The 26772-nt window shown below is 44.4% G+C and overlaps 1 protein-coding gene across 1 annotated transcript in view; it reads left to right on the top strand.

Moving 5' to 3' along the window:
- PLGRKT (plasminogen receptor with a C-terminal lysine) overlaps nt 1–26772 on the top strand; it is a 133804-nt gene that overhangs the window by 20335 nt on the left and 86697 nt on the right. The window contains exon 2 of the mRNA XM_069764387.1: nt 9480–9562. Coding sequence (XP_069620488.1) covers nt 9482–9562 — 81 coding nt within the window. The 5' untranslated portion in view covers nt 9480–9481. The remainder of the gene's footprint in view (nt 1–9479; nt 9563–26772) is intronic.

Below are 26772 nucleotides of genomic sequence, written 5' to 3'. Positions count from 1 at the left end.
GGCTTTACCTGGGGAATGCGGCACCTGTAGCCCATTTCCTGCACACGCCTGTGCACGGTGGCTCTGGATGTTTCCACACCAGACTCAGTCCACTGCTTCCTCAGGTTCCCCAAGGTCTGGAATCGGTCCTTCCCCACAATCTTCCTCAGGGTCCGGTCTCCTCTTCTCGTTGTACAGCGTTTTCTGCCACATTGTTTCCTTCCAACAGACTTACCATTGAGGTGCCTTGATACAGCACTCTGGGAACAGCCTATTTGTTGAGAAATTTATTTCTGGGTCTTACCCTCTTGCTTGAGGGTGTCAATGATGGCCTTCTTGACATCTGTCAGGTCGCTAGTCTTACCCATGATGGGGGTTTTGAGTAATGAACCAGGCAGGGAGTTTATAAAAGCCTCAGGTATCTTTTGCATGTGTTTAGAGTTAATTAGTTGATTCAGAAGATTAGGGTAATAGGTCGTTTAGAGAACCTTTTCTTGATATGCTAATTTATTGAGACAGGTTTTTTGGGTTATCAGGAGTTGTATGCCAAAATCATCAGTATTAAAACAATAAAAGACCTGACAAATTTCAGTTGGTGGATAATGAATCTATAATATATGAAAGTTTAATTGTAATCATTACATTATGGTAAATAATGAAATTTAACACTATATGCTAATTTTTTGAGAAGGACCTGTATAGCTCAAAAATGCGATTAAATGGCTCAAAGAGCTGGTAGGAAAGCGTTATACAATCAAGTCCTTAAAAATAAGGACCAATACCAAAAATATGGTGCAGAGTTATGGACTGGTGAACAATAATTGTCAAAGCTGATACATACTGGGCACGCACAAAAGTGCAATAAACAGCTATGGATCAGAGATTGTCCATAGAACACACAGCCTAAACCAGCTCAATAATGCCAATCCAATGTGAGAGAATAGACATCGCATCACCCAAATACAACCTATACTAGAGTAAATCCCAGCCCCTGTGGGGAGTCCTGAGGTAGTATAAGATAAGCCGGGAAGGGGGAGGACCAGGGCACTGAATGCCCAACGCGTGTCGCCAGGAAACCTGGCTTCTTCAGGGCAGTAGATACAGCGAGCATGCAGGCGTTATATATACCTTAATGATTGTCAGGCTAGGAGCAGCTGGTGTCCAGGGGCGAATCGCCGAATGCATGGCGCCGGAGCTGACAGGAAACCGGAAGTAACAAGGACGCCGGCGTCTGCGCAGTAGGAGGAAGGGACTCAGAGCAGAAGGTTTCCTCAGTCCAGGCAGCTGGTCAGTGTGCAAGCGCCAACCGGCGCGTGCGCACTAAGAACCAGCATAAAATAAGCCCATGTATACTCTCGGCCGAGAGAAGAATCCACAGAAATGACAGGGGGTTTCAAAGAAGTGTCCATAGAGCAATAAGTATAATACGTGCCGGGGGCAAAGGAGTAGATAACCACATGTAGATAGAAACATACAGTTAGGGCCAGAAATATTTGGACAGTGACACAAGTTTTGTTATTTTAGCTGTTTACAAAAACATGTTCAGAAATACAATTATATATATAATATGGGCTGAAAGTGCACACTCCCAGCTGCAATATGATAGTTTCCACATCCAAATCGGAGAAAGGGTTTAGGAATCATAGCTCTGTAATGCATAGCGTCCTCTTTTTCAAGGGACCAAAAGTAATTGGACAATGGACTCTAAGGGCTGCAATTAACTCTGAAGGCGTCTCCCTCGTTAACCTGTAATCAATGAAGTAGTTAAAAGGTCAGGGGTGGATTCCAGGTGTGTGGTTTTGCATTTGGAAGCTGTTGCTGTGAGCAGACAACATGCGGTCAAAGGAACTCTCAATTGAGGTGAAGCAGAACATCCTGAGGCTGAAAAAAAAGAAAAAATCCATCAGAGAGATAGCAGACATGCTTGGAGTAGCAAAATCAACAGTTGGGTACATTCTTAGAAAAAAGGAATTGACTGGTGAGCTTGGGAACTCAAAAAGGCCTGGGCATCCACGGATGACAACAGTGGTGGATGATCGCCGCATACTTAATTTGGTGAAGAAGAACCCGTTCACAACATCAACTGAAGTCCAGAACACTCTCAGTGAAGTAGGTGTATCTGTCTCTAAGTCAACAGTAAAGAGAAGACTCCATGACAGTAAATACAAAGGGTTCACATCTAGATGCAAACCATTCATCAATACCAAAAATAGACAGGCCAGAGTTAAATTTGCAGAAAAACACCTCAAGAAGCCAGCTCAGTTCTGGAAAAGTATTCTATGGACAGATGAGACAAAGATCAACCTGTACCAGAATGATGGGAAGAAAAAAGTTTGGAGAAGAAAGGGAACGGCACATGATCCAAGGCACACCACATCCTCTGTAAAACATGGTGGAGGCAACGTGATGGCATGGGCATGCATGGCTTTCAATGGCACTGGGTCACTTGTGTTTATTGATGACATAAGAGCAGACAAGAGTAGCCGGATGAATTCTGAAGTGTACCGGGATATACTTTCAGCCCAGATTCAGCCAAATGCTGCAAAGTTGATTGGACGGCGCTTCATAGTACAGATGGACAATGACCCCAAGCATACAGCCAAAGCTACCCAGGAGTTCATGAGTGCCAAAAAGTGGAAAATTCTGCAATGGCCAAGTCAATCTCCAGATCTAAACCCAATTGAGCATGCATTTCACTTGCTCAAATCCAGACTTAAGACGGAAAGACCCACAAAGAAGCAAGACCTGAAGGCTGCGGCTGTAAAGGCCTGGCAAAGCATTAAGAAGGAGGAAACCCAGCGTTTGGTGATGTCCATGGGTTCCAGACTTAAGGCAGTGATTGCCTCTAAAGGATTTGCAACAAAATATTGAAAATAAAAATATTTTGTTTGGGTTATGTTTATTTGTCCAATTACTTTTGACCTCCTAAAATGTGGAGTGTTTGTAAAGAAATGTGTACAATTCCTACATTTTCTATCAGATATTTTTGTTCAACCCTTCAAATTAAACGTTACAATCTGCACTTGAATTCTGTTGTAGAGGTTTCATTTCAAATCCAATGTGGTGGCATGCAGAGCCCAACTCGCGAAAATTGTGTCACTGTCCAAATATTTCTGGCCCTAACTGTACGTTGAAAGGTAGTTTAGCGATGTTTCCACAATACCGACAACACAATATTGTGTTGGAGGTATTCCGTATAGATTTTTGCCCTTCCTTACAGGTATTGTGCAATTTGCCGGTTATCCTTTCATTCATTTGCCTATGTAAGAGTCATTGTGGAAACGTCGCCAAACTACCTTTCAACGTATGTTTCTATCTACATGTGGTTATCTACTCCTTTGCCCCCGGCACGTATTATACTCATTGCTCTATGGACACTTCTTTGAAACCCCCTGTCATTTCTGTGGATTCTTCTCTCGGCCGAGAGTATACATAGGCTTATTTTATGCTGGTTCTTAGTGCGCACGCGCCGGTTGGCGCTTGCGCACTGACCAGCTGCCCGGACTGAGGGAACCTTCTGCTCTGAGCCCCTTCCTCCTACTGCGCAGACGCCGTCGTCCTTGTTACTTCCGGTTTCCGGTCAGCTCCTGCGCCATGCAGTCCGCGATTCGCCCCTGGACACCAGCTGCTCCTGGCCTGACAATCATTAAGGTATATATAACGCCTGCACGCTCGCTGTATCTACTGCCCCTGAAGAAGCCAGGTTTCCTAGCGACACGCGTTGGGCATTCAGTGCCCTGGTCCTCCCCCTTCCCGGCTTATCTTATACTACCTCAGGACTCCCCACAGGGGCTGGGATTTACTCTAGTATAGGTTGTATTTGGGTGATGCGATGTCTATGCTCTCACATTGGATTGGTATTATTGAGCTGGTTTAGGCTGTGTGTTCTATGGACAATCTCTGATCCATAGCTGTTTAGTGCACTTTTGTGCGTGCCCAGTATGTATCAGCTTTGACAATTATTGTTCACCAGTCCATAACTCTGCACCATATTTTTGGTATTGGTCCTTATTTTTAAGGACTTGATTGTATAACACTTTCCTACCAGCTCTTTGAGCCATTTAATCGCATTTTTAAGCTATATTGTGTGATGTGGGGCTTTTGGACCAGGGCATGACCCTATTATGGGTCTTTGTACTTATCATGTGTGTGATTTTACTTGTTTTTAATAGGCTTTTGCAGTGTTCAGTGTCTTTTTGTCTTTAATAAAATCTATTTGAATTTGTACTATTCATGGTGTGGTGATCCCCGTCTTGTGCATGCCTCTCTTTTCTTTATTTGATATACATAGGTGGTCAAATATGTACTGCGACTCAGAGAAAGAATGCAAAAACTGAGCAACCTTGCCCATAAGAACGTGACCCAGGCACAAATCAACCAGAAGGTCTGCCAGTCATAGGGCCTACGAGGAGGGGCAGAAGGTTTGGGTGTTGGTCCCTATGTTACAGAATAAATTACAGACCTTATGGGAGGGACCATACACTGTACACAAGCGGCTAAATGATGTTAATTATGTAGTCACCCTAGATGAACATGCAAAGCGTCAGAAAGTATTCCATGTAAATATGTTAAAGGTTCATCATGACAGGGAGACCTGTGTCTTACCTGTCTGTAGCATGCCTGAAGAGGGGGTGGCTGATCTATTACTGAATATGGGGGCTGGGACTCAGTATATGGAGTCCCTGGAGTCAGCAGAGTTTAACCCTGAGCTATCCCACAGTCAGAGTTCTGAGCTGATGGGGTGCTCAGCGAATTTACTGAAGTCTTCACAGGGGAGCCTGGGAGGACTCACTTAGCAACTCACCATGTGGACACTGGTACTAATCCCCCAGTACGACAGTCTGCATACTGGGTGTCAGCAGAGGTGAAGGCACACCTGAGGGAACAGGTAGAGATTCTAAACCAGCAAGGTGAGGAGCACACAATTCTCTACCTAAGCAGGAAACTTCTACCCAGAGAAGTGGCTTATGCCATCATCGAAAAGGAATGTTTAGCAATTGTATGGGCTCTGCAGAAACTGCAACCATACCTCTATGGACGCAACTTCACTGTGATAACAGATCATAACCCATTGAGTTGGCTCAACAGGGTAGTTGGAGACAACGGGAAATTGCTTAGATGGAGTCTGATGTTACAGCAATATGATTTTACAATTCAGCATAAGAAAGGAATCAATTACGGCAATGCTGATGGCTTATCTTGCCAAAGCGGGGCGGAACCAGATACGTGCTCGGGAGCTGACCGGTAAGTCAACCCCCATGCACGTTCATAAGGAGGGAGGTGTAGTGAAATATGTATATGTATGACCAGCAGTAAATTAACACCTGTCTTAGACTGCTGCTATGACAAAGGTCATAACCTATGTTGTCCTGAGCAGGCTGTCTCCTGGTCTCCCGTCACCACAGGGGGAATGTTCTAAACACAAACAAGTGGAAACATTTCACACCTTCTGACTATTTTGAACAGACAGGCCAATTGCAGCATGACACTATTTACTATGAGAAAGGTCACACAAATAGGTTCAAAGAAAAATAATGTATTCATTGGTAAAATAGCCAGGATCCATTCCATATTCATCCCCCCCTCAGGGAGCAGAATGCGAGACTGCAAAGTTTAGATATTTCTGTAAGTTCTCTCCCTTTATTTTTATAACTGTTTTGCATATTTTATGTACATTTTTATTTCCATAATTTTTGATCTTTTATTATAAGCACTGTACCTTTTCTATTAAAGCTTAAAACGTTAATAAGTTTGAACCTTGTATGCTCTTAAAGAAAACCTGTCACCCCCAAAATGGAAGGTGAGCTAAGCCCACTGGCATCAGGGGCTTATCTACAGCATTCTGTAATGCTGTAGATAAGCCCCCTATGTATCCTGAAAGATGAGAAAAAGAGGTTAGATTATACTCACCCAGGGGCAGTCCCGCTGCGGTTCTGGTCCGATGGGCTTCACGGTCCGGTCCGGGGCCTCCCATCTTCTTACCATGACGTCCTCTTCTTGTCTTGACGCTCCAGCTCCGGCGTACTTTGTCTGCCCTGTTGAGGGCAGAGCAAAGTACTGCAGTGCGCAGCCGCTGGAAAAGGTCAGAGAGGCCCGGCGCCTGCCTTATGATTTGTTCCAATATAGTATGTATCATGCCATTTGTTTATGGCCACAAAATCAGTCTATCTAAATGCAAATCGAAGAGTAGCGGTCATTTATATTTTTATTAAATACAACGGAGGATCAAACTATTTTAAACTACCTTATTTTGCAATTTATTGTGTTACTTGCTTCTGCCTCGTTCATGCCTTATGCCAATCCATAGTTGCTGCCCCTTTTGCTCCAGTAGATGTGTGCTAATGTCTTCTATCTGTCCTCCGCTCAGTCCAGAGTATGACTATATGGTTAGGGGCAAATCCCCCCTGCAGTGTATTGGCAATACACCTCCAATAAGAGCAGAGGAACCCAGCAGAAGTGTGCTATAGTTGTAGAAGATATGGCCTGCACATTAAAAGTTATACATTGGTCTATTGTGTCTAAATAAAATTTACTGAACAGGTAGTTCTTAGTTTAACATTCTTTTTTTATTTAAATAGATTTTTATTAACAATATAAAGAAGAACATCAGAATGCCATTTACATTGCAATATATCACATACACATTTTCTTATTTAATAAACCCCAACTACCCCCCTCCCCCCTAAGACAGCTCAATCCCAATCTTCACCCCACTGAGGCCTTCTCTGCCTCGTGCAATTTATCCTTATCCAGGTCTTAAGAAACTCGACGTCTATACTCCTCAATCCAATTCAAGCCAAGGAGACCACATCTTATTAAACATTTCTATTTTCCCCCTTTTTTTGTACACCCCCTTTTCCAATTTTAGACCATGTTGAACATATTGGAGAAATTCCCTTCTCGCAGGTGGTTCCGCATTTATCCAATTTCGTGCTATTACTTTCCTGGCCATGTATAGTAGCCTAGCGATTGCAATCTTCCAAGTATTGTCAACTCCAATTTCTTCCACATATCCCAGCACGCATACTATCGGGTCTCTAAGAACTCTACACTTATACGCTACTTCAACCCGGCTCAAAACCACCACCCAAAAAACAGCCAGCCTAGGACACGTCCACATCATGTGATATATTCCTGCATTCTCACTCGCACACCTCGGGCACTCAGAATTGGCACGCAATCCCGCTTTGTATAGCACTTCCGGAGATTTATATACTCTATGCAGAATATATAGCTGCGAGAGTCTATATGGTTCACTCAAGGATAGTCGCGGAACCCACTCCATCACCGATTCCCAGGTTTCATTCTCCATCGGCCCCACGTCCCTCTCCCACTTAGCTCTCGCCTTTATAGGGAAATCTAGCAAAAACATGTGCATAAGGTCCTTATACAGAGTGGAAATAACTCCCCTTGTAGTTCCGTCACCACACACATACTCCAACACTATATCATCTTGAATCCTGATATCAACCTTCTTATTCTGAGCCCTAAAGGCATGTCTCATCTGCGCATACTGATATTCCCCTGTGGATCGCAGACCAAATTCTACCTGCAATTGGGAAAAGGACTTCAATGCCTGCCGCTGGATTATCTGGTGAACAAAGCAAATTCCCTTATTCTGCCATTCCATCAGTCCCCCCAAGGCCTCAAATTCCTTTAAATTGTTGTTAGACCATATCGGTGTGAATCTAGTCAACCCTGTAACCCCGCGAATCTGCCTTAGTCTATTCCATAATTTGCGAATCAGGAACAGGGTTGGGTATACTCTCCCCAAAGCGCCCAAGGAGCCATCCTCCAAACACCTGACCACCGGTCGTCGGTCCGTCACCTCTTCCATTAGATGTTTTACTGCACTGGATGACGCCCCTCGCGCCCAGCCCTTCAAATGCTGGCTCTGGGCCGCAAGGAAGTATATTTCCGGGTTGGGCAAAGCCAAACCACCATCTTCCTTGACTCGCTGGAGCGTCTCCAGGCTAATACGTGGATATTGTCTTCCCCATATCAAACTTCTAAAGAGGGCATTAATCTGCCTGAACTTCCCCCGAGGGATCCAAATTGGTGCGTTATGTAGAACATATAGAATTTTTGGCATCAGGACCATTTTAATAAGGTTTACCCTACCGACGACCGATAGATGTAGTTTATTCCAGGCATCTACCTTCGCCTTGAGTACCCCCATAACAGGAGTCAAATTCCTTTGCAGGAACTCCGCAATTGGCACCGAAATCCATATTCCAAGGTATTTAAATTGGGAAACCACCTTTAGCCTCTCATCCCCAACATCCTCACTCACATTCTCTCCTACGTCATCCACCCTAAAAAGAACCGACTTATCCCAATTAATTGTTAGTCCCGACACAGTACCAAATCTCTCAACAATTTCAATGGCCCCTCTTAGTGAATCATCTGGATCCGCCAGGAACAGCAAAACATCATCCGCGTATAACGCTATTTTTTCCTCTATTTTCCCATACCTAAACCCAGGGACCCTATCAGACTGCCGAATCTTAGCAGCAAGAGGTTCTACAGCCAACGCGAACAGGAGGGGTGAGAGCGGGCATCCCTGCCTAGTACCCCTAGCCAGCTCTATAGGTCGAGACAGCTCCCCGTTTACTCTAATTCTAGCCGACGGTAATGAATACAACAGCTGTATCCAGGCCACAAACTGCGGACCAAACCCCATACATTCCAGCACCTGCCAGAGGTATTCCCATTCAACACTGTCAAACGCCTTATGCGCATCTAGCGATGCAATCACTCTTCGACCACAGTTATCAGACTCTTCCTGCAAATTTACATATAATCTCCGCAAATTGATCGCCGTTGATCTATCAGGCATAAAGTCAGATTGGTTAGTTTAACATTCTGATCAGACTGTATGAAGCCCATTAACACGTCACAGCGAACTTCTTAATGGAACCTTATAGGTGTGGCGCAATACTGTATCAATACTGAGGCATCGTAGGGAGCGACCTGGTGCCACACAGCACCCATTCCGTAAGGCAAAACCATGTGGCTTCAGGTCACATCACCCTACAGGCATAGCAACAAATTTTACTGCTTTTACTTTACTTGTTTAAGGCTGGGTTCACATTACGTTACAGGCGTCCGTTAGACGGACTAAGATACACCGCGGCATAATGCAGTGTAACGCAGTACATTAACGCCACCATTGAGTCCAATGTCGGACGCATCGCTAGCGCACGCCCACAATGGGCATGCACTAGCGATGCGCCGTCATTGAGTGACGGACACTGGACGCGGTGCAGCATTTCCGGGTCTGTCACTGCTAGCGCAGATAGAGCATCTGCTAGCTCTATCTGCGCTAGTGCGATGACACATCAGCACTTGCGTTAACAGCAGCCCGTTAACGCATGTGTTGAACGGGCTGCTGTTAACGCAATGTAAACCTGGCCTAAGGCATTATTTGTTTTAATTTTCGCTCATGAATTAATTTTTGACTTTCTAGTGATAACTGATTTTTATGGATCTGTTTTTAGAAATGGGGTCCTTATTGTCTAGATCTATGGATGAAAACATGAAGAAACAGCAGGAATTCATGTTAATGAACTCCCAACTTCAGGTAAGTGAATCTTAGCTATATGTCCATACAGATGTAGCAAGCGAGTGCCAAATTTACATCTGGTGCACTACTCTGCTTAAAAATAACACGACTCCTATGTGTAGTCCATGACCTCACTTGTTAGCTTAAAGAGAACCGGTCACCAGGTTTGGCCAATACGAGTTATGGCCACCCCCTTTCAGGGCTGATATACAGCATTCTATAATGCTGTATATAAGCCCCCAATCCAACCTGTAAGAGAAAAAAAATAACTTTTATTATACTCACCTGCGGGGTGGTCCGGTCCGATAGGCGTCGCTAGTCTTGGTCCAACGCATCCCATCTTCTTAGAATCACCGTCCTCCTGCTAGCTTCATGTGGATGGCGCATCCCTGCGTCATCCCACAGGCTCTCCGGATTTGCGCTCCTGCGCAGGCGTATTTATCTGCCCTGTGTAGGGCAGAGCAAAGTCCTGCAGTGCGCAGGCGCTGGGCCTCTCTGACCTGCACACTGCAGTACTGTGCTCTGCCCTCCACAGGGCAAATAACTATGCCTGCGCAGGAGTGCGATTCCGGAGAGCCTGTGTGGATGACGCAGGGATACGTCATCCACATAAAACAAGCAGGAGAACGGCATCACAAGAAGATGGGAGGCGCCGGACCAAGACCAGGGACGCCCATCGGATCGGACTGCTCCCTCTGGTGAGTATAATAAAAGTTATTTTTCTTCTCTTACAGGTCGGATCGGGGGCTTATATACAGCATTATAGAATGCTGTATATAAGCTTTGAAATGGGGTGGCCGTAACTTGTATCGGCCAAACCTCGTGACAGGTTCCCTTTAAAGGATTACTCCCATTTCTGTGGAAATGGCAATATCGGCTAGGTATTATGAAAACAGACAAGTGTACGTGTTTGCATAATGTCCATTGAAGTGAATTGTAAATTCAAGAGGTTATCCACTACTTGATCATTGGTGACGTCCTTAGGATAGGTCATCAATATCTGATCGGTCGGAGTCCGACACCCCCTCTGAACAGCTGCTGTCTGCAGCCGCCGTCCGGAACTGCTCAATTGCAGAGCTGCTTCATCTATTGATAGTGGACACGGCCGGGTACTGCACATCCGCCTCCTATTCAGATCAATTGGCCCCGATCAGAAGACGGAGCAGCTCTGCAATTAAGCAGTGTCATCCGGCCGCTCCCTAAGCCGGGAACAGCTGATCGGTGGAGGTGCTGGGTGTAGGACCCCGGCCGAACAGACATTGATGACCTATCCTGAGGATAGGTCATTAATGATAAAAAAGTGGACAACCCCTTTAACTGGATTTATGAAAAAGGAAGAGTAAAGCAAGCTATACTGCAAGTTCATAATCATTTAGAAACAACAATACTAATGTTTTAACTCAGGAAGAAATCAGAAATCAATATTTTGTGGAATAACCATGATTTTTAATCACAGCCTTAATGCGTCTTGGCATGCTTTCCACCAGTCTTTCACACTGCTCCTGGTGCAAAAATGTAAGCAGTTCTTCTTTGTTTGATGGCTTGTGACTATCCATCATCCTCTTGATTACATTCCAGAGGTTTTCAATGGGGTTCAGGTCTGGAGATTGGGCTGCCCATGACAGGGTTTTGATGTTGTGGTCTCTTAATTTTTGCCAGAGTGCTTTTCACAAAATTTAGGATATCATCAAAAAGTTAGTTTATTTCAGTTCTTCAATATAAAAAGTGAAACTCATATATTATATAAAGTCATTACAAACAGAGTTATCTATTTCAACTGTTTATTTCTGTTAATGTTGATGATTATGGTTTACAGCCAATGAAAACCCAAAAGTCATTATCTTAGTAAATTAGAATAAAAAAAAACTGCAAAGGCTTCCTAAGCATTTAAAAAGGTCCCTTAGTCTGTTTCAGTAGGCTCCAAAATCATCGGGAAGACTGCTGACTCTACAGATGTCCAGAAGGCAGTCATTGACACACTCCACAAGGAGGGAAAACCACAAAAGGTCATTGCTAAAGAAGCTGGCTGTTCACAGAGCGCTGTATCCAAGAATATGAATGGAAAGTTGAGTGGAAGGAAAAAGTGCGGTAGAAAAACGTGCACAAGCAACCGGGATCACCGCAGCCTTGAAAGGATTGTTAAGAAAATGCCATTCACAAATTGGGGGAGATTCACAAGGAATGAACTACTGCTGGAGTCATTTCTTCAAGAGCCACCACACACAAAGGTATCTAGGACATGGGCTACAAGTGTCGCATTCCTTGTGTCAAGCCACTCATGACCAATAGACAACGCTAGAAGGTTTTTACCTGGGCCAAGGAGAAAAACAACTGGACTGTTGCTCAGTGGTCCAAGATGTTGTTTCAGATTAAAATAAATTTTGCATTTCATTTGGAAATCAAGGTCCAAGAGTCTGGAGGAAGAGTGGGGGGGCACACAATCCAAGCTGCTTGAGGTCTAGTGTGAAGTTTCCACAATCAGTGATGGTTTGGGGAGCATGTCATCTGCTTGTGTAGGTCCACTGTGTTTTATCAAGACCAAAGTCAGCACAGACATCTACCAGGATATTTTACAGCACTTCATGCTTCCGTCTGCTGACAAGCTTTTTGGAGATGGAAATTTCATTCTCCACCTGGACCTGTCCAGATTGCAAAAAGTACCAATACCTGGTTTAAAAACCACAGTATCAGGCCATGTTCACACGTTCCTGATTTCCCTGCTGTTTTTTCTGCACTAAAAACCGCAGCTCTTGGCAGAAAACGCAGGTGCGTTTTTTGGTGCGTTTTTTTTATGCGTTTTTTGATGCGGTTTTTAGTTCAGTTTTTTATGCAGTTTTCTCTGCAGAGTCTGTGTGTTTTCTAGGAAGTTTTTTTTAGGGTTAAAATGGCTGAAAATACCCTAACCCTATCCCTAACCCTACCCCTATCCCTACCCCTAACCCTAACCCTACCCCTAACCCTACCCCTAGTTCTAACTGTAGTGGGGGAAAAAAAAAAAAATTATTTATTATTGTTACTACCTATGGGGGTGATACAGGGGGGGGCGTCGGAGCACGGGGGTGGCATCGGAGCATGGGGGGGTGGGATTGGGGCACGGGGGGGCAGCCACACTCCGCCCACGCACTTCCTGCTGCAGCGGTTCTGCACCACAAACCGCAGAAAACCCGCAGATATTTTTTTCGTCTGCGGGTTTTACTGCGGTTTTGACCTCACAATGGAGGTCAATGGGTGCAGAACCGCTGCAGTTCCGCAAAAAGAAGTGACATGGTACTTCTTTTTTACCGCAGCTATTCAGCGCGGCTTTTTTCAGGATTTTCCGCAATGTGGGCACAGCAGTTCCTGTTTTCCATAGGGTACATTGTAATGTACCCTGCATGGAAAACAGCTGCGGACCCGCAGCGGCAAAATCGCGGCGGTTCCGCATTAAAAAAAGGATTGTGTGAACATGGCCTCACTGTGCTTGATTGGCCAGCAAATTCACCTGACCTTAACCTCATAGAGAATCTATGGGATATTGTCAAGAGTAAGATGAGAGACACCCAACAATGCAGACGAGCTGAAGACTGCTATCAAAGCAACCTGGGCTTCCATAACACCTCAGCAGTGCCACAGGCTGATCGCTTCCATGCCACTCCGCATTGATGCAGTAATTGATGCAAAAGGAGCCCCGACCAAGTATTGAGTGCATTTACTGAACATACATTTCAGTAGGCCAACATTTCGGATTTTAAATTAATTTTTTCAAGCTGGTGTTATAAAGTATTCTAAATTACTGAGATAATGACTTTTGGGTTTCCTTTGGCTGCAAGCCATAATCATCAACATTAACAGAAGTAAACACTTGATATAGATCACTCTATATGTAATGGCTCTATCTAATATATGAGTTTCACTTTTTTTTTATTGAAGAACTGGAAACCAAATTTAGCATGATGATTTAACAAAAACCAGGCTGCAGACTTTTACACTAAAGGTATGTATTCAGTATGACACCGCCTTACCCGTTACCTCTCCACTCATTCCCTCCTAGACCCTTCACAGTTCGGTTTCTGCCCCCTACATTCGACAGAAACTGCACTCATCAAAGTGACCAATGACCTTCTGACAGCAAAACGTAAGGGTACCACTCTCTGCTCATTCTTCTCGACCTTTCTGCAGCTTTCGACACTGTTGACCACCCTCTCCTACTCTCTAGGCTCCAGTCAATAGGCATTAAGGACACTGCTCTCTCCTGGTTCTCCTCCTATCTTTCTGACCGCTCCTTCAGTATTCTGTTCTCTGGCTCCACTTCATCTCCTCTTCCTCTCACTGTCGGGGTACCCCAGGGCTCAGTCCCTGGCCCCCTTCTCTTCTCTCTCTACACGGCACCAATTGGACAGACCATCAGCAGATTTGGCTTTCAGTACCATCTTTATGCTGATGACACACAACTATACATGTCATCCCCTGACCTTACCCCCGCTGTACTACAGAACGCCACTGACTGTCTGTCTGCAGTCTCCAACATCATGTCCGCTCTCTATCTGAAACTCAATCTCTCCAAAACTGAACTTCTTCTGCTCCCGCCTTCTACTAACCTCCCTAAATCTGACATTTCCCTCTCCATGGGTGGCACCATAATAACACCCCAGCAGCAGGCACGCTGTCTGGGTGTTATGTTTGACTCCGATCTCTCCTTCACCTCCCACATACAATCTCTTGCCCACTCGTGCCGCTTACACCTAAAGAACATCTCTAGAATCCGCCCTTTTCTCACCATGGAGACAACAAAAACCCTCACTGTTGCCCTGATCCACTCCCGCCTGGACTACTGCAACGCTCTATTAATTGGCCTCCCCCTCACTCGACTTTCCCCTCTCCAGTCCATCCTTAATGCGGCAGCCAGGGTTGTCCATCTGGCTAATCGTTACTCAGATGCATCCGCTCTTCGCCAGTCATTACACTGGCTGCCCATTCATTACAGGATACAATTCAAAGTACTTGTTCTCACCCACAAAGTTCTCCACAGTGCGGCACCCCCATACATCTCTTCCCTCACTTCGGTCTATCGGCCTAGCCGACCGCTGCGCTCTGCAAATGACTTTCGGCTAACCTCTGCACTTATCTGTACCTCCCACTCCCGACTCCAAGACTTCTCCCACGCTGTGCCAATCCTCTGGAATGCTCTACCCCAAGATATTAGGACCATTCACAACTTGCATAGTTTTAGGCGCTCGCTCAAAACACATTTCTTCAGAGCGGCCTACCATGTTAACTAATCAAAGTCATTTCATGTTTGTGTGTAGCCCATTCACTATCTCCATCTACCCCCACTCCCTGAAGATGGCTGGACCATCATTGTAAATACATCATTGTAAATACACACCTGTACTTTGTATCTCCCCCACCTCATTGTAGATTGTGAGCTCTCACGAGCAGGGTCATCTTATTTTGCTTTATTGTATTGTTAACGTTGTTACCTATAACTGTTGTGTTTGAAACTGTTAAACTGTAAAGCGCTGCGGAATATGTTGGCGCTATATAAATAAAGATTATTATTATTATTCTGCCCATACATTTAGTTTAACCCCTTAATGACCGCCAATACGCCTTTTAACTGACCTGACATATAAGAGAATAGCCTCCCCATACAGGTAACAATAGAGCATCTGTCGGCTGTACACTATAGCTGACAACTTTCTGCATTAGCCACGATCAGTGTTTGCACCGTCCAAATCTGTTTAACCCCTTAGATGCTGCTGTCAATAGTGATTACTTCATTATAAATGGTTAACAGAGTGTGGGGGCTTCCTCATTATCCCAATTGGTGCCCTCAGACCATGATTGTGTGGTCCTGATGTTTGCCATGGCAATTCATGACCAAATAGCGGCCTTAGAGTCTGTCGGCTGCAGTAATCTGTTCAGAAGTTAGAGGCATTTAGGTGGTAAAAATACACATTTTCATGTCGGTCATACCACTTTGCATTAATTCCTGTAAAGCACCTGAAGGGTTAATAAACTACCTGACAGCAGTTTTCGATATGTCAGGGGGTGCTGTTTTTAAAATGGTATCACGTTTGGGGGGTTCCCAATATATGAGACCCCTAAAGTCACTTCAAACATGGATAAGTCCCTAAAAAAATACATTTAGTAAATTTCCTTGAAAAAATGAAAAATTGCTGCTACATTTTTAAACCTCCTAAAATGCTAAAAAAAATAAAATAACATTTTACAAATGGAGCTAATGTAAAGCAGACATGTGGGAAATGTTATTTATTAATGGTTTGCTGTGGTATGACTATCCGGATTAAAGGGATAATCATTCAAAGTTAGAAAATTGCTAATTTTTTAACATTTTTCTCAAATTTTTGATATTTTTTATAAATAAACACAAAACATATTGACCTAACTTTACCATTATCATAAAGTATAATGTGTCACGAAAAACAATCTCAAAATCACTGGGATTTGTTGAAGCGTTGCAGAGTTATTACCACATAAAGTGACACTGGTCAGATTTCAAAAATTTGGCTCCGTCACTAAGGGGTTAACATGGATATTCTTGCTGACAGGTTCTCTTTAATTAGAGTAATTATGATTCACACTGAATTATAGAGTTGTTATTCATGCGATCTCCTTTTTTTTATAGGGGTAGGTTCAGCAAAGATAAGTACCGTGTTTTTCAGATTTTAAGATGCACCAGACCATAAGACACACCCCAAATTTTGGAAAATAGCAAAAAAAAGATTTTTATAAGATAAGGGTCTGTCTTATCATCCGAATTTAAGGTATCTTACCTGAGGGCTGGCGGTGGTAGAGCGGGGTCACAGGAGGCATGGTCCCTTTCTCAGGTAGCCAGCAGCAGAAGTGGGGCAATGCTGCAGTACCCGAGTATCCCAGCGGTGTGATGCTGCAGCCCGAGGACCGTCGAGATCTCAATCTGCGCACACGTGGCCTCTGGCTTCAGGAAAGTTCCTGCCAAGATCTCAGTCTGCGCAAGTGCAGCCTCCGGCGGCCATTTTAATGAAGCCCACAGTCTCCGGAAAATGGAGCGCGAGAGGCCCAGCCGAGATCTCAATCCACGCATGCGCCGCCTCCGGCGGCCACGGTTTTAGGAAGATGGCCGCACGGAAACCGATGATGCACTCTGCACTGCTCACCGCCAACACCGAGCTTCAGCATCACCACACTTCTGCTGCCACCGGTTCCCTGAGGAAGGGGCGCTGCTACACCACTGCCGCAACTCCCCAGTAATCCTGCGTTCGGACTATAAGACACTCCCCATTTTCCTCCCAAATTTTTTTGTGAAAAAGTGCATCTTATAGTCCGAAAAATACGGTAACTCTTGTCTTGTCATCGATTCTGATAACACGCATTCCAGCTGTGTTCACAATGGGGCTTTGAGGCCTTGTGAAAGCGTTTTTATGTTTCTAAACCATTAGTTAATATAGGATTTTTCTTCATGTTTTACAACTTTTCTCAGTACTCAATGATTTCTATTAAAACCATTAGAGAGAGGAAATCATATTGCAATTATTGGACTCTTCATATGGTCATTTTCTCCGTTCTTCAGCCTATTCCCTATGTCTGTTTAAAGTACCACACCATCATTACTAATCGATTACTGGAGCATCCGGCTCTTCATTATTATAATATCATCTGCTATCTAATTATCTAGCCTTGCTGCTAGCCATTAATTGCTAGGTGCCTCTTCAAAAAGCTATTGATTGTGTACACTGTTTATCACATAGTAGTTCTTGTAAGGTCAGATAGGTTTTACAGTATATCATTATCTGTGCTAACTGAACTTAGAATTTATTAGTTGATTTCTATGTCCAAACTCAGGGGTGTCGTCATCCAATTATTTATTTTTTTACATTTGAACTTTAGATGGTGTAGTTTTCTGAAATCTTCACTTCAGATTCCCTTGAGGGAACCAGCTTTAGACCCATGGTCTATCCTAACAATAGTACTAAAAGTCATTGAACACAGACAAACATAAGTATACCTGTGTTACATTAGCTAGGAATGGAAAGGTCAAATGTTGATGTAACAATGACGAACAGTAGAGAGCCTGAAACCAAAGGTGACATTCTTAAGTTATTAGCGCTGAAAAACTGAATCTCCGCATAAAGCGCTGCAAATTCACATATTCTCACCGGTTGGACAATTGCTCACTTTCTGTGTCAACTTTCTATCCTTCAACAAAATAATTGCTTGTACGCCTGTGTCACCGAGATCGTTATCTGGGTCCTGCTAATTTGATCTCATCTTCCAGTAATTGTTCACATTTTGTCTTCATTATCCCTGAACCACAGATGTCTAGCCTACGTAGTCACTCAAAACAGTCATCATTAGATAGATAAGTGAGTGGAAATATGAACAATCCAAAATGAGAATAAAATGGTTCCTGTCAAAGAAGATTTTCTAGCATCAGCAATAGTGGAATTATTTTTGGCTCATCATTAAATACATTTGGATAATTATCATAAAGGCACAGAAATCTTTACATGTTCTAAAACTGGATATCTGTTCCTTAACCCCTTAACTCTGTACAATGTTTATATATCATGATATGCAAATTGCCTCTTCTGAGAAAAAGAGGACTTAAACTCTATATGCGCCACCTGTTGGAAGTAGCGATCCTAGAAGTCACAATCAACCCTTTAAACGAGTCGTGCAATATGATTTAGGATAAAAGCCAAATCAGTATCTCAATTCGCAGACACAGTGTTTCGGGCTGTTGACCCTCGTCAGTGCGAAGCATGAGAACTGATTTGGCTAGGTGAGAGGCTCTGGACTGGGGTCTAAAGGGTATCGTTTCTCCTTATGGTATGTCACTCTCCATAAGGAGAAACGATACCCCTTAGACCCCTATATATCATGAGCATTTGGTAATGTACAGTACGTCTTAGATTACGTTCCCACGGTCAGTAAAAGCTGCGGGTTGGATGCTGCATACATCCTCAGCCTCCAACCCGCAGTGGCCAGATGTTACAGCATAGTGGATGGGATTTCAAGAAATCCCATGCCCACTATGCGTGCTGAGACATCTGCGGCTTCCCTGTGTAGGCGGACATGTGGAGCGTCTTTTCAGACCGCAGCATGTCAATTTATCTTGCGGAGACGCAAGTCTCCGCAAGATAAATGTCACCCATACAATGTATTGGGACCCAGTGATTTTGCATGGTTCAATGAACACATGGGGAATCGCCTGCATTTAAAAGCCGGCAGCGCTTTGGACACAGTGGACATGTGCTGTGTCCAAAGCGCTGCCAATTACTCACTGTGTGCACATACCCATTCTGATCAAGCCGGAAACTGCCTGTGTAATCAGCTGCACAAGCCTATCTGACATACACTGCTGGGCTAGTACACAGACTCAGATACAGATACCATAATCACTAGATAATCCTGGTGAAACCACCCAGGACTTGGGATAATACCCTGTGACGCTTCCTAGTACATAATAACCATAGAAATTGAAGCATACCAACTCACAAACTTTTATGTTAAAAAATATATAATTTTATTAACAATAGAATCTATAAAACGTTAGTTCAAAAGTATCATCAACAAGATATAACACCCAGAGCTATTTGAATATAAGGTATCGGTGCACCTAGTACACAGTGTTACACCATGGAAATAGAACTAGGGCATAAATAGCAGAGTAAGTCACTATAAACAACCACTATATCATACTAAAGTGCCAGTGCAAAACCAATATAGGGATAATGACATTATGCTACTATTGCAAAGGTTAAGGGGGAACTATCTCCATAGTCCAGTGACCCCTCGGTCTAGCAGATGTAAAGGGGACAAAAAGTCCCATCAAATGTCTTTACCCATATTTCCATCCATTAGTGTAAACACGCGCCCCTACGCACGTTTCGCCCACAGCTTCCTCGGGGGGCCCACATGATGTAAGTGTCCCTACTATTCGGCTTTTATAGCCCTCTAAATTATGCGGCGCATGTCAGTGACGAAATCGGGCGCCGTGTACTGGGTGCACCGATACTTTATATTCAAATAGCTCTGGATATTATATCTTGTTGATGATACTTTTGGACTACTGTTTTATAGATTCTATTGTTAATAAAATTATATATTTTTTAACATAAAAGATGGTGAGTTGGTATGCTTCAATTTCTATGGTTATTATACACTGCCGGGCTGCTGCAGAAACTCTGTGAGCCACTCAGCCATTATGGCTGCTATGTTAGTCCTATTAAATCCAGTGAGAGGCTGGCTCTCATAGCATGTCTGTCATTGTTATCTTGAAAGGCATAATACACTGCCATATCCAAATATTACCATATATAATATAACTAGAGATGTGTCCTTCTGTCCGAAGCCCCGGGCATGCGCAGGAGGCGGCACATGCTAGGTTGTAAGTTGGAGCAGCTTCACCGTGAGAGGCAGAGACAGAGAGAGAGACCACTTCCCACCCCGGCGTAGAATGGGTTCAATAGCTAGTATATTATATAAATGATCCAACTTCTTTAAGTTCAAGTTGTGACTGAAATAAAAAATAAAAAAAGTTAATAAGTATGAAAAAAGTAATACAATAATGCAGACATTGCCTGCTCTTACCCATTTTTTAAGTCATTTATTAAAATAGTAAACACAATTGGTATAGCCATGTTCATAACGCTGTAACTATCCTGTTATTTTACAAACTAGATGGAGGCCCGGTGCTATCGCATTGGGAGGGCGGTAATGTCACGATGGGGCAGGGTTTGCAGTGTTGAGAATCTCCCCCTATGTGCTCACTCACCTATCCACGCTCTCTTTCCCCATGTGCTGACTTCTCCCGTCTGTGCTCTTCTTTGACCTGTCTACCCCATGTGCTAAATGCATTGTTTTTGTCCCAGCGATGTTGTTTCTCTTGAAGAGCCTCATTTGCCCGTTGTTGTCTTCGATGTTATGCCTTTACTGCTTTCCTTTCATTGTCATTGGCGTACATTTTAGGAGGAGCCATGTTGGCGTTGATATTTGCTTTTTAAAGGGATTTTCCCACGAATGAAAGTTAATTTTAAAAATTGTCTGTATCTGACCGTGTACAGAACATACCACAGCTCCTGGTCAGGGGAGGAAGCAAAAGACAATACTGACCTTACAGCAGGAGATCGCAGAGGATACATTTTGTGAGGTAAAATATTGTTTAAAAATAGTCAATGAAATATTTTACCTGACAAAATGAATCCTCTGTGATCCCCTGCTGTAATGACAGTCATTGGTCTGTTTCCCCAAAAATGTGATGAAATGAACAAAACAATACATAAAATTATATGTACACAAAAGAGTCCGTCCACAGTTCTGCCAACACAAAAAACTAAAAAAAGAGTATATTTTAGATTATGGTGACTCACTCTGAAAAACAGCAGACGTCTGTATTGATCAAAAGAAGATGAATTGCCAACTTGCTTAGGGATCAGATTACAGCAGCCTGTTAAAGTCTATGGGGAGGGAAGGGGTAAGAGCATAGAGAGAGAGAGAGGTAAAGAGATACAAGAAGATAGTGCTGCTGTTTCTAGTAAGTATATATGCTAACAAAATGCATCAACACATTTGTTGTTGGGCCACCATTAGTGGCAACAACTGCAATCAAGCATTTGCGATAATTGGCAATGAGTCTTTTACAATACTCTGGAGGTATTTTGACCCGCTCATCTTTGCAGAATTGTTGTAATTCAGCCACATTGGAGGGTTTCTGCATGAACCACCTTTTTAAGGTCATGCCACAGCATATCAATTGGATTAAGGTCAGGACTTTGACTAGGCTACTCCAAAGTCTAATTTATTTTTTCAAGCCATTCAGAGATCGAATTGCTGGTGTGTTTTGAATCATTGCCTTGCTGCATAGCCTAAGTGCGCTTCAGCTTGAGGTCCCGAACAGATGGCCGGACATTCTCATTCAGGATTTTTTAGTAGACCGCAGAATTCATGGTTCCATTTACCACAGCAAGTTTTCCAGGTCCTGAAGCAGAAAAACAGTGCCAGACCATCACACTATCACCACCATATTTTACTGTTGGCATGATATTCCTTTTCTGAAATACTGTGTTGCTTCTACGCCAGATATAATGGGATACACCCCTTCCAAAAAGTTCAACTTTTGTCTCGTCAGTCCACAGAGTATTCTCCCAAAAGTCTTGGTTATCACGATGTTTTCTGGCAAAGCTGAGACAAGCCTTTATGTTCTTATTACTCAGCAGTGGTTTTCGTCTTGGAACTGTGCCATGTAGGCCATTTTTGCCCAGTCTCTTTCTTATGGTGGAGTCATGAATTCGGACCTTAACTGAGGTTAGGGCTGCAGTTCTTTGGATGTTGTTGTGGGGTTTTTGTGACATCTTGGATGAGTCATCGCTGCGCTCTTGGGATAATTTTGGTCATCTGGCCACTCTTAGGAAGGTTCACCGCAATTCCATGTTTTTGCCATTGGTGCATAATGGTTCTCACTGTGGTTCACTAGAGTGCCAACGCTTGAGAAATGGCTTTATAACCTTTTCGAGACTGAAAGATCTCAATTACTTTGTTTCTTGTTTGTTCCAGAATTTCTTTGGATTGCGGCATGAGGCCTAGTTTTTGAGGATCTTGTGATCTACTTCAATTTGTCAGGACATTCATTTAGAAACTGTATTTTGTATTTACTTGTGATATCTTTATCTAATATTTACATTTGTTTGCTGATCTGAAACATTTAAGTGTGATAAACATGCAACATGCAACAGAATAGGAAATCAGGAAGGGGGCAAACACTTCTTCACACAACTGTAAGTCATGTAATAGCCAAAAATATTATTGCTCCTCATTGAAAGATATGATGGCTTATTCTGAATAATCTTGAGTTAAGGAAAGCTTGTGTGAGTGAAACACAGACTCATTAACTATGTTTGTACGATTGGCTTCTAGTTATTAAAGCTAAGTATGTGAGAAAATAGTAATGTGTCCCAAATCCATGAACTTGGATACTTACCAATCACAAATGCAGTTTTGGGTATAACAATCTACATTATTTTGAACTATAGGCATATTACATTGCAGTACTGTGCATTAATTTAGTGGGACTAAAAAAATGTGTACAAAAAAGTTCAATAATTTGTTAAAAGGAACCTGTCAGCAGGATTGTGCACAGTAACCTACAGACAGTGTCAGGTCAGCGCTGTTATACTGATTACAATGATACCTTGGTTGATGAAATCCGTCTTGCGGCTGTTGTTTAATCTTTATTTTCAGTTTTCAGTTAATAATATGCTTGTGCTCCAGGGCGGCCTGTGGGGTCTTCATGTGGTGCTCTGATTAGGTATTCATAATGAAGACTTCTGACAGATCACTGATCCCTCACTGACCTGCCCCCTAGTTTGCATAATGAATCAGGGACGGACATATCATTGGTGTAATTTGTGCTGCAGCACAGGGGCCCAAGAGGTGAGGGGGCCCATTTATACCTCCAAAGCCGGTACAATTTGCATTTTTAGGAGATCTTGAGCTGCAAAGGGCCCATGTATTGTTCTTGCACAGGGACGCTTTTCTGTCTGTGCCCGCCAGTATAATGAATATATAATAACTAGATTGTGGCCCGATTCTAACGCATCGGGTATTCTAGAATATGCATGTCCCCGTAGTATATGGACAATGATGATTCCAGAATTCGCGGCAGACTGTGCCCGTCGCTGATTGGACATCATCATCGCCATGGCAACCATTATGACATCATCGTCGCTGTGCCCGTCGCTGATTGGTCGAGGCCTGGTGGCCTCGACCAATCAGAGACGCGGGATGTCTACGTCCTTTATGACATCATCGTCGCTGTGCCCATCGCTGATTGGTCGAGGCCGCCAGGCCTCGACCAATCAGAGACGCGGGATTTCCAGGACAGACAGACAGACAGAAAGACAGACAGACGGAAAAACCCTTAGACAATTATATATATAGACTAGATTGTGGCCCGATTCTAACGCATCGGGTATTCTAGAATATACATGTCCCCGTAGTATATGGCCAATGATGATTCCAGAATTCGAGGCAGACTGTGCCCGTCGCTGATTGGTCGAGGCAACCTTTATGACATCATCATCGCCATGGCAACCATTATGACATCATCGTCGCTGTGCCCGTTGCTGATTGGTCGAGGCCTGGCGGCCTCGACCAATCAGACGCGGGATTTCTACGTCCTTTATGACATCATCGTCGCTGTGCCCGTTGCTGATTGGTCAATCAGAGACGCGGGATTTCTACGTCGATGCTGTGCCGGTCTCTGATTGGTCGAGGCCTGGCGGCCTCGACCAATCAGAGACGTGGGATTTCCAGGACAGACAGACAGACAGACGGAAAAACCCTTAGGCAATTATATATATAGATGAATATATTATGTAAACTAGGCCTGCCCCCTAGTTTACATATTGAAAATTATATATACCGTATATACTCGAGTATAAGCCGAGATTTTCAGCCCAAATTTTTGGGCTGAAAGTGCCCCTCTCGGCTTATACTCGAGTCAATGTGGGTGGCAGGGTCGGCGGGTGAGGGGGTGAGGGCGCTGAGGTATACTTACCTAGTCCCAGCGATCCTCGCGCTGTCCCTGCCGTCCCACGGGCTTCTGTGCTGCAGCTTCTTCCCCTCTTCAGCGGTCACGTGGGACCGCTCATTACAGAAATGAATAAGCGGCTCCACCTCCCATAGGGGCGGAGCCGCCTATTCATTCCTCTAATCAGCGGTGCCGGTGACCGCTGACAGGAAGAGCTGCGGCACCGAAGACCAGGCAGAGGGACAGCGCGAGGATCGCCAGGACTAGGTAAGTATAGCATATTCACCTGTCCTCGTTCCAGCCGCCGAGCGTCGCTCCATCTTCCCGGCCGGCGCCTCCATCTTCCCGGCGTCTGCGCTCTGACTGTTCAGGCAGAGGGCGCGATGACGCATATAGTGTGCGCGGCGCCCTCTGCCTGATCAGTCAGAGCAGAGACGCCGGGAAGATGGAGGCGCCGGAACGAGACGCCGGGAGCTGCAATCAAGGGAGGTGAGTATGTGGTTTGTTTTTTTATTGCAGCAGCAGCAGCGGCGGCGGCAGAGATTTCTATGGGGCACAATGAACGGTGCAGAGCACTGTATATGGCACAGCAATGGGGTACAATGAACGGTGCAGAGCACCGTATATGGCACAGCAATGGGGCACAATGAACGGTGCAGAGCACCGTATATGGGCACAGATATGGGGCACAGTGAACGGTGCAGAGCACTGTATATGGCACATCTATGGGGCACAATGAACGGTGCAGAGCACCGTATATGGGCACAGATATGGGGCACAATGAACGGTGCAGAGCACCGTATATGGCACATCTATGGGGCACAGTGAACAGTGCAGAGCACCGTATATGGCACAGATATGGGGCACAATGAACGGTGCAGAGCACTGTATATGGGCACAGATATGGGGCACAATGAACGGTGCAGAGCACCGTATATGGCACAGCAATGGGGCACAATGAACGGAGCAGAGCACCGTATATGGCACATCTATGGGGCACAATGAACGGTGCAGAGCACTGTATATGGCACATCTATGGGGCACAGTGAACGGTGCAGAGCACTGTATATGGCACATCTATGGGGCACAGTGAACGGTGCAGAGCACCGTATATGGCACATCTATGGGGCACAGTGAACGGTGCAGAGCACTGTATATGGCACATCTATGGGGCACAGTGAACGGTGCAGAGCACCGTATATGGGCACAGATATGGGGCACAATGAACGGTGCAGAGCACTGTATATGGCACAGCAATGGGGCACAATGAACGGTGCAGAGCACCGCATATGGCACAGCAATGGGGCACAATGAACGGTGCAGAGCACCTTATATGGCACAGCAATGGGGCACAATGAACGGAGCAGAGCACCGTATATGGGCACATCTATGGGGCACAATGAACGGTGCAGAGCACAGTACATGGGCACAGATATGGGGCACAATGAACGGTGCAGAGCACTGTATATGGCACAGCAATGGGGCACAATGAACGGTGCAGAGCACCGTATATGGCACAGCAATGGGGCACAATGAACGGTGCAGAGCACCGTATATGGCACAGCAATGGGGCACAATGAACGGAGCAGAGCACCGTATATGGGCACAGATATGGGGCACAATGAACGGTGCAGAGCACCGTATATGGCACAGCAATGGGGCACAATGAACGGTGCAGAGCACCGTATATGGCACAGCAATGGGGCACAATGAACGGTGCAGAGCACCGTATATGGCACAGCAATGGGGCACAATGAACGGTGCAGAGCACCGTATATGGGGCACAGCTATGGGGCACAATGAACGGTGCAGAGCACTATATGGGGCACAGCTATGGGGAAATATGAACGGTGCAGAGCACTATATGGCACAGCTATGGGGAAATAATGATCTATTTTTATTTTTGAAATTCACCGGTAAATGCTGCATTTCCACCCTAGGCTTATACTCGAGTCAATAAGTTTTCCCAGTTTTTTGTGGCAAAATTAGGGGGGTCGGCTTATACTCAGGTCGGCTTATACTCGAGTATATACGGTATATATTTTTAAAAATCCCCTTCTGCAGGCAGGCGCCAGCGGTGACTGCAGCCTGATCACATGCATAATGTACATATAATTCATTTGTTTTGTGTAACGTGTAAATCTTAAACAACTCCCAGACAATATCATTAACACAAAACTGAAAATAAAGATTAAACAACAACCACAAGACGGATTTCATCAACCAAGATATAATTTGAATCAGTATAATGGCACCAACCTGACACTGTCTGTAGATTACTGTGCACAATCCTGCTGACAGGTTCCCTAATTGCCAGTTCTACAGTGGTAACTCTCGGCCAACTCCGAGTCACTACTGCGCAGGCGGCGCCTTCTTGGAGGAGGATTTTTTTTTCTCTAGTAAGATGGCGCTGCCGGTGCTTGCGCAGGAGCAGCTATCGGATCACAGCTATAGACACCGATAGCAGCTACTGCGCAGGCACGGCGGGCGCCATTTTCATATTTATTTATTTTTTTCTCCAAGCTGAATAACATGAAGAAAATGTATTCCTGGCACACTAAACATGCGATTATGCTGCAGCGCAAGTGCCACGGCTGGTACCTGCCCGCAGAAGGTTTTTTTTAAGCATATACATAAATTCATTATGCAAACTAGGGGGCAGGTCACTGAGGGATCAGTGATCTGTCAGCAGTCTGCATTATGAATACCTAATCAG

This window comes from Ranitomeya imitator, chromosome 1, assembly GCF_032444005.1.
Source record: "Ranitomeya imitator isolate aRanImi1 chromosome 1, aRanImi1.pri, whole genome shotgun sequence".
Classification (NCBI taxonomy): Eukaryota; Metazoa; Chordata; class Amphibia; order Anura; family Dendrobatidae; genus Ranitomeya; species Ranitomeya imitator.
The sequence above is the reverse complement of the archived record's forward strand: the minus strand, read 5'-3'. Positions and strand labels throughout refer to the sequence as shown.